Source organism: Cinclus cinclus, chromosome 3 (assembly GCF_963662255.1).
Source record: "Cinclus cinclus chromosome 3, bCinCin1.1, whole genome shotgun sequence".
In the NCBI taxonomy this organism is placed as follows: Eukaryota; Metazoa; Chordata; class Aves; order Passeriformes; family Cinclidae; genus Cinclus; species Cinclus cinclus.
In genome coordinates, this window is record NC_085048.1 from 23698038 (window position 1) to 23714688 (window position 16651).

Here is a 16651-nt window from a genome sequence, read left to right on the forward strand (position 1 = left end):
GAAATAAAAATTTTGTCCACTTAAGTGACTGATTCTGTTCTTACTTTGCCTTGTTATCTCTCTTGTCCTCTCCTTCCCCACTCTATTGCTCGGCCATCAGGTGCTGCTGCTCTTATTTAAAGTTCTCGGGTTCAATTAATTACATGAGTTAAAGGTTTTATTATTAAGAAATCTTCTTTTCCTTTTGATTGCAAAAAAACAACTCAGGAAAAAGGAATTATATAAAGTATTTCAGTGATGGAGAATCTGAGGAAACGTGGAGCTCTGTGGTTTACTCTAAAGCATGGTCCTGATGAGAATCCCTCCAGTCTGTAAGGGAGAGCTGGGTAGGGTGGAAGAGCACAACCCTGCTCCTGGGATACTGTGTCAAGTTCCGGTCTCCACAATTCAAAAAAGATACAGAGAGACTGGTTGGGGAGAGTCCAAAGAAGGGCCACAGATATGACCAAAGGCCTAAGAAAGAGAAGCTGCCCTATGAGGAAAGACTGAAGGAGTTAGATGTTTTTTTCCTGGAAAAGGGAAGGCCCAGGGAGGACCTCCTTGCAAGATACCAGCACTCAAAAAATAGTTATGGAGAGGACAGAGGCTTTCTCTTCTCGTGAAGCCACATGGAGAAGACAAGGTACAATAGATTCTACTAGCAGTAGGAGGGGATTCATCTTGTAATATAAAATATTTTTATGTGAGAAGGACCAATCACTGGACCAACCTCTGTAAGGATGTGTACAGTCCCCACCACAGGTGGTTTTCAAGATGTGTTGAGCCTAGGTAACCTCACCTAGGCTCTCTTTCCCTCGAAAGGCTGAACCTTTCCAATCTGTGCTGTTCTAAGATTCTATGATTTATAGGAGGCACAGTAGATATAATTACCTGTCACGGCAGAGACCACTGGATTTTAGAAAAGCAGCTATTTTCTGGAGGAGAAAGGAATGACCTGCACAAGCAAAGAGGCAAGAAATAAGTGGGTGTAGCTCCCTCAGCCTCCAAGTCCCTAGTGACTTTTAAAGTTTTCTTTCTGTCAGCAAGGGCTGAATACACGATTAATGAACACCCCTATGAAAATCTCCCTGTTTGTTAAATATTTAGCAGCACAGCCTTGAAAATGGATTGGAACTGCCTTTTTGCAAGCAGTGTGAGAAATGTTAAAAAATTACCATTTCTGTCTGGCCAGGCATTACTTATAACAGTAGCAGAGGATAAGTTCTCTTTAATGTCCAACTTTGTGCTCAAGCCAATCTAATTTTTTCCCTAAATGGTCTAAATGGAATTTTCTTGAAACCACTAAATGTAGTCATGCCAAAAGTCTCAACTTTTCATAATCACTTGCAGGTCTCCAGGCTCATAGGTAAGTAGAATATTTAAAGGGAATCTTTATTATTTTAAAAATGAAATCTCTGGTGTTTACTTCATCATCCAATCTCCTACTCATTGGAGTTTGTCTTTGATTAATAGTAGCATAGTGGGAACTGACATTCTGTGAATACAGCAGCCTTTCAAGGTTGCTATGGAAAAACACTTTTCTCCCAGACATCATCCCAACAGCTTTTATTTTCTAGGAGACAGTTTCTTTCTCTCTTTTGAACTTTGATATTTAAATGTTGCACTTGTGTAGGTGTATTGTGGTTGATCAATCTACTATCTGTGATCCAGAAAAATTGCTTTGGTGTAGAAAAATATATCAGTGGTAAACAAGTCAGTTCATTAGTGCTGAGCTACATATTGGACATCCTAGTTGGTAAAATATTAATGATTAATACTGCTGTATCCTCTTTGTAAATTATTTTATGGCATTTTTGGGATTAATGATTTATATTAATGATAGCATATTCAGATGACATTTCTATCACTTTTGACTCAGTTTGATAATGCCTTCAGAAAATGTGTCTAGAGCTCCTGCTCAGCTCATCTTTAAAGAAAGATACTTCTCTTGAAGCACTTTTTAGGAAGATCACAACTTTCTAAACATAATTAATGATTGCTTCAAAGCCATTGAATTAGTGATGGAATGTGAAGGTATCTTAGGCTCAACAGGAGACCCAGGAATATGCACTTAACATGGAGGTGTTGTCAGTCTGGCACCTCCTGGAATGAGCTCAGCTCTGGAGGTCAAAAGAATGTCACATTTCTCTGGAGATAGCTCGTCCAACGAAAGAGAAAAGAGTTGATTACTGTGTCACTGTTTTTGGCCTGGGTACTCAGACAAGTTTGAGAACCTTTCTGTCCTATTTCCAGTAGGAGAAGCTGCTGATGATGGCACCCCGGCATTTCTTTGGTGTGCTTCTGTTCACTTAGAAAATGTGTGCATGACGCAAAAGGATCAATCCCCAGCAGGCGCTTCCTATAGAAGCTTAGGAACAGAGCTTCCCAGGGAACACACCCAGAACTGTTCAAGTTTTCTTTCTGCCTTTCTGCCTTTTCCTTTATACAGGCTGTCTCTGCTGGGACAGATTAAACCAGTCCTAAGCATCAAATAGTGCTTTAAGATGCTTGGTCTTCATTCTTAGAAGTCTCTACATAATAAAAATTTGAGCTCATCCTTATATCTGTCTTTCTAGGGTGATGGCATCTAGTCTTCCACATAGTGGATTTCAGTCAGACTTTTTTATACAATAAACATTCCCAAATATAATAGAAATTCTGGCCCTGGCTAACAACTTGCTTCTAAGAACAGAAGCAACCCAGAGGTAAAGGCTGTTATTAACAGGATTAGCAGAAATAGGCAATTGATCAAAGAATACCAAACCAGATTTGGTGTGCATGAAACCTGTATAAGAAACAAAAATTATATTTGTGCACTTTTTATTGAAAATAGTATAAAAGCAAGGCCTGAAGGAAAAAGAAAATACAAGGATTTGCAAGTCTGTCAGGGTGTTTTACTGCATAAGTCTGAAGGGACATTGTAAATCTATATTGTGATTGTTATTTCTACTTTTCCTTTTCATATAGGTACAAGATGCAAAAGAATTTGGTGCTTAAGGACTGAATCTTTCAAATAGATTTTATACTGTGTCATTTCAAAGAGACTAGAGACATTATAATCATAAATTGCCCCTTTATATTATTTTCTACCCCTTAGTTGAAAGTATTCCTTGCTCTGCTGCTGTGGGTATTTTACCATTTATTGGTACTGAGTATTTAATGTTCATTATCACTCAGATAAAACAGAGACACATAAAACTGTTTTATAAAATTATTTGCTTGTTGTACACATTGAAATAAAAGGTCTTAGTCTTTGAGAAATCAGCTGTTTTTCCTAATGTGAAGGCATCTATCTATGTTTAATAAGGGTCTAGAGTACCTAATTTCTTTTCAAAGGGTGTTAAAGTCTTGACAGAGTAGTGTAAATGTGAATGTTCTCAGGTTACTATAGTTGAAATATTCTTACTTCTTATGTATGCTATGTCTCACTGGTTCCAGTTTTAAGCCAGTGCCTCGATTACCAAAGGTTGCAGACCCCCCAGAGAGTGACTTAGATTTATGAGAAACATCTTACATGGAGAACATTTCAGAAAGCTTTATATTAGTTCGGAGGCAGCTGTGATTCATAGCACAGTGAAGGTCAACTGACCTTTTAAAGGCAAATATGTCTTGCTGATTACAGAACTAAATGAGCAAAGGTCTAATGAAGATATTATATAACCACCTTATTCTATGCCTTGTCTTAGTCTGTAAAAGGTTATTTTGGGCAGGTGTGTAATTTCTCTTTGAAATTACATGCTGCTAGTACTTATATATTGTAAAGATACTCTGCTCCTCAGTACAATTTTGCAGCCACAAATGCATATTTGTCTATTTTGGTCTTTCACTGTTCTTAGAAATAATAAATAAAAAATGCCACATTAAGAGAAATCTGAGTAACATCTGGAGAAGTTAAAAACTGTTGATTAACCTTGTGAGAGTAATGCAGAATTTTGTAACTGTCAAAGGAAAAAGAGAGTAGTCATTATAAAAGCAGTATTTGTCTCCCACTGTCAACAGACATAATATTTTCGCATTTGCATGGGACATAGGGCTTCTTGCCAGATGCTTTGACCTGAATATGAAAGAATGCCAGTGACAGAGTTTGATGAGGACTCACTGAGACTACACATCCATAAAAAGTATAAAGTCCTGACAGATCTGGTGGACACAAGCACATTCCTATATCACTCTGAGGGGTGATAGTCGCACAATGTCCAGTAAGAAAGGGCTAATCCAGCCTCATTCTGCCTGCTTCATATTCTGGTACTTTTAAGTTGACTGTTGTGTGCAGTCAAGAACACAAAAAATCATATTTTTAATGAAAAATCAGGAAGGAAAGAACAAGATTCTGTAGCCTTTTGGTTAAACTCAGGACAGATATGGGACATTTTCTACAGCGAGGCAGACACATTTTGGTTTGCGCTGACACTTGATGGAAATAACACAGATAATCAGCTTTCAGGTCTTTGGGATAAAGTCACCCAGGCAAAAGCATTAATTTCCTTTGCAGCTGGCAAAGGCTGGATTGTATGATTTCAGGCCAGATCTAAACACCTTCCTTTCAGGGATCTGCAAAACTAAGTGTTATTTCAGCAGAAAAAGGGTACAGGACTTGGCTTATGTGCTCCATATTCACTAAAGTACTATTTACAGGTCTTTATAAATGAGCCATATGTGACTTCCTTAAAACTAGACTCACCTGACTAGTAGAGTGCATAGACTCTTCTATGATAACTTCAAAGTTTTTTGGTCAGAGAAGACTTGTGGAAACATAAAGGACTCTATATTGTTGACTAATTATTTTTCTTCATTAATAATTGGTGAATTCCTTGCCTTCTTTTAATTAAATCTCTCCAAAATAAGTAAGAGTGTCTCTCCAAAAAATAAAAATAATTTTCCTCTTTATGGAGACTGTTACACAGTTTGACTCTTTAGTTTGAAAAGGGGATGTTGTCAAAATAAGGGAAGCAAATATATTTATTGGACAAAAAAGTTAATTACTTTTGTCAGGTCTAAGGATGGATTTGAGACCTCATATTAAAGAAAAAAGGTAAGGAAGAATCATGACTCAGAGGGGCATTTCAGATTAACAGGGCAGGCAGTGAATGCCAGCAAGAAAGGCCAGGGTGAGATAACACAATAGAAATGTGTTTTTATTGATTTTTTTTTTTTTCTCTGTGCAATTTGAGAAAAAAATCTGTTGCATTCTCAGGTCACTGCCTGACCAAGGAACTTTTCCTTCTTGTGAGCAGTGGAGAATTCTCAGAGGGCTTAGCATCAGAAAGTGAGCAGAACATGAACAATACTTTCCTTCTTCTCCTTGTGGTTGACCCTTCTTACTTTGCCTGGGATACAGACGTGCCATATTCTGATGAGGCAATGAAGATCTCAACTGTAGGGTTTCTTTCAATGGAATACTCTTGCCAAGATGCCACAGGTGTTGCTAGAACTTTGTACCTGTGTGTCATCAAGGATGGCCCAGCCTTGGTAATCGTGGGGTGCTGGGTTTGGAAGCAGAACTTTTGTTCCATGCAGAGCATCAAACACCTCCTGTGTCTGCTGCAGTGGGGGCTGGTGTAAGGTCTGGGGGATGCCTTGGCTTGATTGACATTGGGAACCACATTAGTGTCAGAGGGTGTTGCTCTGAGAGGATCTAGGCACCTTACCCCTTCCTTACCCTTCTTTTTGCCTAAATTTATTCCTCTGGAAAAATTGGATAAATAGACTTGTTGCCTAAAGTTATTGATTTGCCTTTTCATTTTTGTGAATAATAATCATAAAAAAAAGAAGTTAAATGGTTTGAAGCTTTTGTTGTTGCTAAAGTAGATTCCTTCTTCTCTGGAAAGGAATCGGCAAATTTACAAAGGAAGAGAGAAATATACAACATATCCATAAAGTAATAGCAGAAAATTAGAGTATATTCCACTTCAGTGTATTTCTTTGTGTACAAGGGCCAGTTTAGTAGATCAGTTTTGCTTCTCAAAAAGCACGGTGTAAAAATCAATTTTCTTAGAAGAGCAATATTTTTAAGCAACACATAATTTGCTGATTAACTATTTGATCTAAATGTCAAAACAAATTAATGCCTTTGATACACTGAAAATAGCACGTTTCTTCCAATCTTTTGGAGAATTCTCAAACACCCAAATCCCAAAACTTTCAGCAACTTTTTCTTTAAAGATGATGTCTCTGTGTCACTCTAGAAGAAAATGTCACAAGCTTATGATCTTAACACTGGCTTTATAAACTCCAGCTGATCTATTTACCTGCATTCTAATTAAAATCTCATTGAAGTTGCTATGGTTCTTCACTTGAGTCACAGCCAAAAACTTCACTACTCAGACACAAGATATATAATAATCAAAATGATGGAACATTACCAAGATTGGAAACAGTTTTCTACACATACTAATTCCTGTTACACAGCATTTTTAATGAAATATTTGTTATTACTTATGTCTGTGAAATTTCAGATTAAGGAAAGCTCTTTTGGAGGAGATTTGAGAACACAGACATACAAAGTGACAGGAATATGGTTGCAGTTTTAGATAACTTTGTGTGTTATCTCATACTAAATGTTTCATAAAGTAGGAGCTTTTGCTGTGATTTTTACTTGAGATGCCTCTTTGAAATTCAAAAGGGATTTATCCCTTCCCCACCCTTTTAATTATGGGAATATAATATATCAGAAAACAGGCCATACCTTGAAATAGATTTTAATACAGACAAGAAGTAGTAGGAGTCTGCTGAACACAGATCTCATTGCCTTGCTATCCTTAGTCTGTCTGAGGGTATTTGTTTTAATTTTAAATTTTAGTGATATTTTATATAGAAATTGAACTGATAATGGATTTCCTTTTCCTGTGTTTAACCTCATGCTCTCTCCAACCTGTGACATCTTGGCTCGGCAGCCCAGTCTTCCCATGGTGCCTATTCCAGAAAATGAGATGCTCATCTCCAAGGAGGTAATCAGTTGACATTTAATGGGTTTAAACATTTGCATGGTAGCTTTATATTTTATTTGCATAGCTCATGTAAGGTTGATCAGTAAAAATGTGCTGAGTTTCCAAACCTGCTTTTTTTCCCAGTGCAGAAACTACATAAACATTAATTGTTCCTAATCATCAATGAACAAAAAAACCTCAGAGCGGTTTTGCCAATTGTGTTGCTTATGCGAATTTGAAATAACAGTAACACTTATGCTTCAGGTTCCTGATACATGATGTTGGAATATTAGCAAGTAGGAATGGTTAAATTATACTGTTTGTTAAATTATGCAGCCATATTTAAATAACACATTCCACAATTTTTAGTCAACGATATAGCTTCTGTTTTAAATATTAAGTACTACAAGAGCTACCAGAGGCACTTAGGATAATTAGTTATTGAGAATTTCATAAATGACAGTCAAGAAAACAAAACATATTTCAAGTTTGCCCAGTATCAAAATTCAGAGACAATTTTTTTTTTTACTTTGAAGAAGGATTAAAATTTTCTTGAAGTCTAAGTTCAGTGGCCAATTCCCTTCTAGGTTTATATGTCTAAACTCTAGGACCATAGTGGTTACCAACCTAAACAATTCATTCAGTGAGAACAGAAGCAATCTATTAGTCATTATCAATTTTCTCTTGAGACAGAGCATATAGAAAATTAAAAATATTCAGCTGGCACTGGCATGTCCTTTGTTTGAACCAGAACATGAGCATGAAGATGAATTATAGATTTCATGTTGAAATAAACATATGTATTTCAATTAATAATCACACTCTTTACTCTAGTTTTTTTGAATGTAATGGGACATCGCTCATTACAGGACATTTTCAATACTATTTTAGAAATTCACCTATGAAGGTATAACTTAGTACCAATAATAGCAGTATGAGAATATTTGTGACACAAGAATGAATTTTTTACTGCCAAGACCTCTTTTACCAGATGCATTCCCACAATTATTTCACTAGTTTTTTAATGAAAAAAATGTGTAAAAATACACATAGGAATGATAATTACATATTTATAAACAGGTTATTTTTAATTTATTATTTTAAAATTAGATTCTAGTTTGTCTGAAAGTAGCACCATAATAATTTTAAAAACAGGATGTTTGCCAATAATTTCTACCAAATAAGTAACTTCCTTTTAGTTTTGAAAAATATTGTGGGAGTTTTGGGGTCAAGCCCTTTGCATTTTGGAAGTGGAGGATTTGCCTGAATTCTGAGTTTGTTGACAACATATCAATATATCCTCAGAGTTTGTCTCAACTGAAAAGAAAAAGGCGGGGGGGGGGGGGGGGGAAATAGAAATGCAAATAGATTGATATCTCACTTGTTGGGTGGATCAACAGACTGTGGTTCTGTGCCAGGAGAATATAGGCATGACTGTAGTCTCTTATTCTCATGTGCACTCCTGGCCTCTCTGCACAGGGTGTCAGAGACTTGGAGCCATTTCATATCTCTTTTTGTTTGAATCTCCATCACAGCCCTCCAAATCTCCTCCTTTGTTCATTGCCTTTGACATTTCTGCTTGTTTCTACACCATCAATCCCCTTTCCTCTGCCTCCCAGGAGCTACTTGATTCTCTCAAAAGCAGGTGTCTGCTATGGAACTATTCAAAGAAAGACCCAAAATGCCCTCACAAAGTGAAGTTAGACTAAGAATACCTTTCAGGTCTTCTCAGATAGGTTGTTTTTTTCCATCTCAGCTGTAAAATTTCAGAAATACTGAAGTAATGGTATATCATTAGAAGGCAATGAGAGGGACTACATAGTTCTGAGGATAAATTTGTTTTTGAGATTAAGCAGGAACACTAAAACATGTTGATATATACACATATATGATTACAAGTGTATTTGTTTAAGTGGCTGTGTATACATTTGCAGTCTCTGATGATTCAGATGATTTTCCTGTATTTGAAAACAGAGGAAAGCAAGTAGCTAGATCCTTGTCTCTCATCCTTCTGCTTTGCAATTTGCACATTAAGGAAGAATTTTTCAAAATCTAATGGAAAGACAGATATTTTCAAAGCGAATTCTCTAAGAGACAAGACACATAATTTAACTGATGTATTATTAAGATCAATTCAGTAAGTGAAGGATCTTATACTGACATAGTAAAGTCAGACACAAAAAAAGTGCAAAAATTCCTTTGGTTAGAGGCCAATGTGGCCAGTTCTAAGGCAGGTAAAATATATTAGAACTGTCTTCTAAAAGTTCTCTTATATTTTAAACAAGCACTTTGAACAGAATTTCTATCTGCATTTTTTTTTTAAAAGTGTAAATGTATTACAATAATGGGAGAATTTGTACCATGGCCTGTAGAACAACTATATCTGATGAAGCTGTGGTTGCATTTGTAAGGACCAAAGGCAATCAACGGGAAAGAAGATTCATAAGTGCTTTTATCAGTGTGCTTTGTATTTCCTTTCATTTATGTCTTTTTGGATGACTTAAAACAAAGTTAGCTAGATACAAATAATTAGCTTTAAAGTTGAAGAAAAAGTGTCAGACACCATTTTGTACAGCTGAGCAAGCTGTCTATTTGTGCTGGTTCCCTGGGGCCTGACACTAATGTGACTTTGTAACTATGGCTATGCAGGTAGACTCCAGTCCATGTAGAAATATCAGGAAGAATTGTGTCAGGCTTACAGCTCAGATGCTCAGGAAGTAACATCAAGAGATGACACATTTACTATTTTCTCTATTACAAATCAAAGAAAACATTTTTTGTAGAACTGTTCAACTCACTTGTACAGAGCAAATGATCTAATATTTCCCCCAATTTTAAATCACATTTTTAGCAAGAGGAGATGACCAGAGCACATCATGTTGGCCACATGAAGGCTGAGCAATCTCTTTGTTTGTTTAATGGGTGTCAGAGGAGACACAAATGCATCTAGAGATGACTCCCTTTTCTCGTTCTCAGTCAAGAAGGACTGAGCAAAGGCATCTGATCTTGAGATCTATTGCTGGAAATGGAAGCATACAGCTCTGATATCCAGAAGGAGAACAACATTTATTCTGTCTTGGAGACTGACAGGGGAGCAACACAGAACTGGGAGAAACTTAAGTCATTTGGGACAGCCTTGTGAGCTGATCTGAGCATAGTGGCTCCTTGGAGATAAGTTGTTGTGTCAAGTTGTCTCTGAAAAGCCAACTCATTTTCACCATTTTCTCTTTTATGTGGTTGGTTTTCAGAATTGTATGTCATAGTGCTTTCCCTTTCCAGTACAGTAAAAAAAGCTAGGTAGGTCTTGCTTGATGATTTTTAAAATCACAACATCTTTCAGGGACCTGCATTGTTAATTTTTATTTGGGAACCTATCTTGACTCTAGGAACAGTGCACACCGTATTTCCACCTTATGAGTTTCATAACCCACAAATCCCCATCTAATTTAATGTCTTCTTTTTATCAGTGAATTCTGTTTGGATGATGAACTGATTAGGAAAAAAATCTGCCAAGTCATAAGCCCAATATTACTCTTACTGCTATCATAAGACCCTTAGATCACTTTCTTATATTATCTAAATTATTATCTGCCCTCTTTATCTAAAATTATATATAGGCTCATACTTCTCCTGCAATGTTTCTCCCTCAGAATGAGAAAGTAAGTGTGATTCGTGCAATTTAAATAAAATCCAAATGGATGGGCAGATGCTGTGTGAAATATAAACACCTCTAGGAAGGAGTGAGAGAGGAAATGAGGGAAATATGCTGGTAGTTTCTCCTCAGTAATTTGTATTGTTTTCCTCAAAGCAAAGTATTCGCTAGAAATGATAATTTAGAAAAAAAAACCAACAAAACAAAAACAAACCAACAAACAAAATGGAGGTACCTTTGTATTTAGAAGAATAGCATTCATGTAATTTTAGCATCATTCTGTTATGGCATGTACCAAGTAAGACCTGTGACTTCCCTGTGAAAGTAAGAAAATAAATAAGCTGCATTCTTCTCCTTGTGAAATCCTCTTCTACAGCCAGTGCATTTTAAATGGAGGAGGTCTGAAGCATACTGTTTGAAACATAACCAAGCAATATGCCAGTAATTTCTGATATGTACTGTCTTCCTTTCAAGCAAAGCTAGTGTTTGCCCAGGATATGATGTGTGAATGGTGTTATAATCAGTCTCAGAATTTTTCTGAGTCAGAACCTTTAGAGAGAACTTGGGGCACATGTACCTGTATAATCGGAAAAACCCGATTGTTTGCAGGGGCTAAAAGTATGTCCTCGTTACCCTTATTCATCTATGATTTACAAAATCCCAAGTCTAAAATTACAATTACTAATAAATGACATTACAGTTACCATTACAATTACTTCAGGTCCCATGTAATCTTTTGCTGCAGTTGAGTAATTTCTCAGTTTTATCTGTTTGTTGTTTATGAAAGATCTGCAATATTTACTTGAGTAATCAATAGTATTTCTAAAGTCAACATCCATAAAAAGACCCCATGAGAGAAAGCAGATTCTATTGACTTCACTGGCGACAGGATTTTACTGACTCTCTTTTTTGCAAAGTAACAGAAGTTCTTGAAATGTGAAATTCTGTGAAAACGTCAATATGGTCCAAAGTTCTGTTATACGCTGCTCTTAGTCTTTATTTACTTTAGGAGTGTTTCTGCTCAGAAGTCAACAGCAGTATTAATCATTGATAGATGCTACATATAAGAGGAAAACGCACCCATTTTATGAAAGTGTCCTTCTTATAAAGAATTTATGTAAAGGGTTTTGCTTCAAACAAAAGCTCCAACCTAATTGGCATTATCACGGCAAAGTGATGTTCTTCTAGTTAAACACCCTCCTCACTGAACCCTGAATTATTCTTTAATGATTCAGAGCTTGCCTACTGCCCAATACTTTTTCAATTGTAAAGAGGATTACAACCTGTCAAAGCAAGGACAGGGATGTGATAGATACTTGATGGAAGTAGGGGGATCTCTACTGGAAACACTTCCACTCAAAAGCAAGCACCTACTTTTCCCGATTGGCACTGGAATAGATCTTTCCAGATGTGTTGGGAAACAAGAGTGTTGCTTCTTGTGTTTTACTAGGAGACAGCAACATGGACTCTTCATGTGTCACGTCATGGATGTACTAATCACTTCTTGCTTTCAGTCTTGCACAAGTTTGCAGCCTTGTTCCCCAGACAGTGGAGAACTGGTGTAGACTGGTATGGCAGAACATTGCTGCCCATTCCTCTCTGGAGTAGTGGTCTTACCACCCTTTGTTTATTTTGACCAAACCAAAGACTGCAACCCTAAGCTCTCTCCATAGACTTAGAGCAGTCCATTTAGCTGAAAACCTAATGACCTTGAAAATGAACATTAAAAATAGGAATAACTACTGCTTTTACTAAATGAGTAAGATTTTCAGGTGTTAGCTGTGGCAAATTCTCCAAACTCTACATCGAGTAGGCCACTGAAACAGTAAACTGTTGTCTTCTGATACTGTAAATAGAAAGGCAGGTCAAAACAATGCACACTTCTAGAATCTCAAATAAAAACTTTAAATATCAGCAGAAAAACTTTATACTTACTTTATACCTGAACAATGCTTTAATTTTTTTTTCTTTAAGATTTTACATGTTGAACAGGAAATTTATATTGCAACAGGTATTTGGGCAATACTTTAGTCAGCTTCAATTATATCTTGTTTTAAGTAAAAACTTTCAGTTATAGCCTACTGACTTGAAAGGACATATTAGATCACCATACTGTAACAAGGAAAAAGCATTATACGCATTTAGAGAATTTTATTTGAAGGGTGATTGCATAAAAATAATTACTGTAAATATTTTAGTTTTATAAGTTTACATTTGAAAGTCTGAAGGGGTACTAATATAAGAACAATAAAGAGAAAGTTTGAAATATAAGTATATGATTCAAACTGCAATTTGAATCTAATTTGACCTGGCATTAAGAAACAGCTGTTTTATTAGTCCCCCACAAAGAATGGCAGGAGTTCTGAGAAATAGTTTTAGAGGAAAAGAACTTGCCATGACTAGCTAGTTAGAAAATAGTTGTAGGCTGAAGAAGGCTTTTTTAAATTATTCAGTAATTAAGTAATGCATAAGTAATTAGAATCATAGAATCTGATTAAAATCAGCTATAGTGTTTGATCACTCTTATGATATAAAATATTTTTCCTTATGGCTAATTCAAATTTTCCCACTTTCTGCCTTGTTTTCTTTCACCATGAAAATCTCAGTTAAATTTTTCTTAAATGGCTGGGAAGGGAAAAAAGATTACCCTTAATCTACTCTTTAGGTTAAACAAGTGCTATCTGTAGCCACCCCTCATCTGTCACACATCTTTCCCAGAAATCAACAAACATTTGTAATCATCCTGATAGTTGTCCATTGATTTCTTCTACTTGCTTGACTAAGCAAAAAGCTATTTGTATTTTGAGGGCTCAAAAATGGAAACTGTGTTCCAGATGCAGCCTCTCTAGTGCCCAGCAGAGGGGAATAATTTCCTTCAACCTGCTGGCTATGCTCTAATTAATGCAACTGTAGATGAGGTTATCCTTCATCACAACAAGGCTGGACTGATGTACATTCAGTGTGGAGTCAGCTAGACCTCACATCCCTCTTGGCAGAGCTGCTTGCCAGTCGGTCTGTCAGTCGGTCTGTCAGTCGGTCTGTCAGTCGGTCTGTCAGTCGGTCTGTCAGTCGGTCTGTCAGTCGGTCAGCCACAGTCCTGTGCCATTTGCTTGGGTTATTCACTTCCTCCATCCCTCCTTGTCCCCTGCCCCATGCAGGATTTTGTTTTTGAATCTTCTGCTAGCCTGTTCCTGCAGTCTGGCAAAGTCCTCCAGAATGGGAGTCATACCCTTGTCATACCAGTCTCTCTCACCCTCCAAATTAGGAACATCCGCAGACTTCCTGGACATATAGGCTCTTCAGATTTCTGATGGCGATGTCACCCTAGCATCTTCTGAAACACCACCTGGAACAGAGATTTTGAACTGTTGAATACTATATTTTTAGACCTGTTTCCCAAATAGTTATTGATCCATCCTGTAGTCTGTCCCACTCCTTCGTTTGGGTGCCAGGCTATTATAGGAGACTGGCAAAATCCTTGCTAAGGGAGAAGCAAGTAACACCTAAGTCACGCGAATACAAGGGCAGCCACATGCACTGTCCTCCCAGCACGAGGTTCAAAAAAGATGTGGAGAGTGGATAACCAGTGTGAATCTGAAATGTTCTCTGATGTGAAATTAGTCAAAGTGATGCTTGTCTGTTGAAATTTGCTGTGTGTAGAAGAATTCCCTGAGAATGTAAATGCATGAAAAATAATTCTTGGTTCAGTAAGTAGAGTTGTAAATTAAAAGTGCAGCAAACCAGTGATTAAAAAAAAGAGAAGTGCTGCATGAAGTTTTCAACCAGTTTTTACAACTCTTCCTGCATAACATATTGCAGTTCTTATTCTCTTCACTTTGTTTTTGCTTTTTATTTTCATTTTTTTTTCTGTAGGTTTCCAATGAAAGAGGTTCTGTTTAGATATGATGGTAAGTATCACTATCTTAAAAAATTTGATTACAGTCACAATTTGAATATGTTACTACTTCAGTGTCACTTTATGATTTCATTTGAAAAGATGATAGGATTCTTTAGGTACACAATTCAATAAAAAAATGTTTGAATAATAAGATGACTATATTTGGAGAATTATTTTCTATGAATAAATGCCAATTCAGAATAATTCAAATTCTTAGCATGACAGAATAAAATCACAATATAGTTAATTTTCAGTGGGATGCAATCAAAATAGTTAGAAGAAATTGAGGTATACTCTGGAATTAGATTTTGAAAGGATGTCAGGGAAATAAGGTGAATTTTTTTATATTTGAGCACATAACCACATACTGACATTAAGTGAATGGTTTTCTAGAGTTAAACAATACCACACTGCAAATAATGTACTATGCTTGAGAGCTAATTTAATGTAGTACTTAGCAAGAGAGGTCAGCAAATAGGTGATACTCAAAAGGCCGAAAGGTTCAATGCCTTTTTTTCTCTTTCCTTGTTTCAGTCTTCACAAGAAAAGAGATTAATTATCACTAAAAGTTTATTTCAATTATTATTAAGAATTTGAGAATAGAATCATGGAGAGAAATGGAAAATAACACCTGAAGGAATACTGGGGTAAATTGGAGTAATCAGGATGGAACAGCTTAATGAAATTTACCTTTAAATTACTTAACCTAAGCAATTTCTCAAACACTAGTGATTAGCAGTATGAGTAAGTTCCCAGAAAACTGGAGAAAAGTAAACACAATGTTCTGTCTAAGCAAAAGAGGAAAGGAAAACCTAAAGAATCACAGAAAATTCAGTCCTAACAGCATTTCCAAGGCACTGGAACAAAGTATTAAACAACACATTTGTAAGCATCTAGAGAATGGTAAGAAGATAAGATTATTTGCACAGGAACACATCAGAAACAAATCCTATCAAGTTGATCTCATTTCCTTCTGTGACAGCAAAGCAGATATAAGGATGTGCTTTATACGGTGTATCTTCAAGGTAGTCTCACATGACATCCCTAAGCGAGCAAAGCGGATACAGACTAAATTAAATTCACATAAGGTAGATAGCTACTTGATTGGAAAGCAGGACTCTGAGAAGAGTTGTTTGCTGCCTAAGTGGGAGAACATCTCACAGACTTCCAGAATGCTGTATTCTAGCTCTAGCACTATAAAACTTTGCCATTAATTACTGTCTCAATGACATAGACAATAGGCTTACCCAATTTACAGCTAATGTCCACTTGGGAGGACTTGCAAGCAGCATGGAAGCCAGGATTTTAAATTTTTAAAAATTCATTTACATTTACAAGAATGGCTTGAAATAAAAATGATACAATTAATTGAAGAAAAATATGAAGAAATATGAAGGGTACAGACAAAAAAGGAATGGCAATAATACTGCAGGTGAGAACCTGAGGTTTGTAGGGGAGGAAAAACTGAGTCTGAGTAGAGGAGGTGATGCTTTCAGGGAGATGTTGAAAGGAATGCTTTTAATATGATGAAGATAATTACTATTTTTTTCACTATTAGTGCAAATCAGTGGCATAGGATGTGGAAACAGATGGGAGATTTAGAAAAGATGTAAAGGCTTCAGTGTCTTCGCACAGAAGATAAGAAATAAAGACAGAGTAGAGGCACAGCAGTTTCTCTCTTCATAATGGACTATTATAAAGGGATATTAGTCACTTTTCCATCTTTCCTATGAGTAGGAAAAGAAGAAATGGGTCTAAATTTCAAAGAGAGGGATTTAATTTGAAATTGAACAGTTACAGCTCTGTGAAAATTTAAGTCCTAAAAGCAGTTTGCCTCAGGCTGCTGCAAAGACAGGCAAGCTTCTCACAAGATAAATACAATCTACCAGCTCTCATCTTCTCCCACAGCTATAGGACAAAGGAGGTGGCTGAATATATCTTTAAGGTGTTTTTTTTTTTTTTTTTTTTTCTGTGAAACTATTAATTCTATTTGTTAGCCAGATCATCAGGTTGTATAAATTAGGAAAACTAAGTGACCTCAGTATATGTTATGCATTTTACTAAAGTGACCTCAATATATGTTAGGCATTTTACTAATCTGTATTTTTGACAAATTGTGTTCATGCAAAAATCCTTCTTTTGCAGCCCCAAATTAGGATCAAGAGCTAAACCTGAATTTTGAAGCCTGTTTCTATA

At 36.3% G+C, this 16651-nt stretch overlaps 1 protein-coding gene across 1 annotated transcript in view; it reads left to right on the forward strand.

Moving 5' to 3' along the window:
- The window catches only part of MLIP (muscular LMNA interacting protein), a 99993-nt gene extending 85536 nt beyond the window's left edge, over positions 1-14457 (forward strand). The window contains exons 13-14 of the mRNA XM_062488544.1: positions 6873-6926; positions 14431-14457. Coding sequence (XP_062344528.1) covers positions 6873-6926; positions 14431-14457 — 81 coding nt within the window. The remainder of the gene's footprint in view (positions 1-6872; positions 6927-14430) is intronic.
- Positions 14458-16651: the final 2194 nt, after the last annotated feature.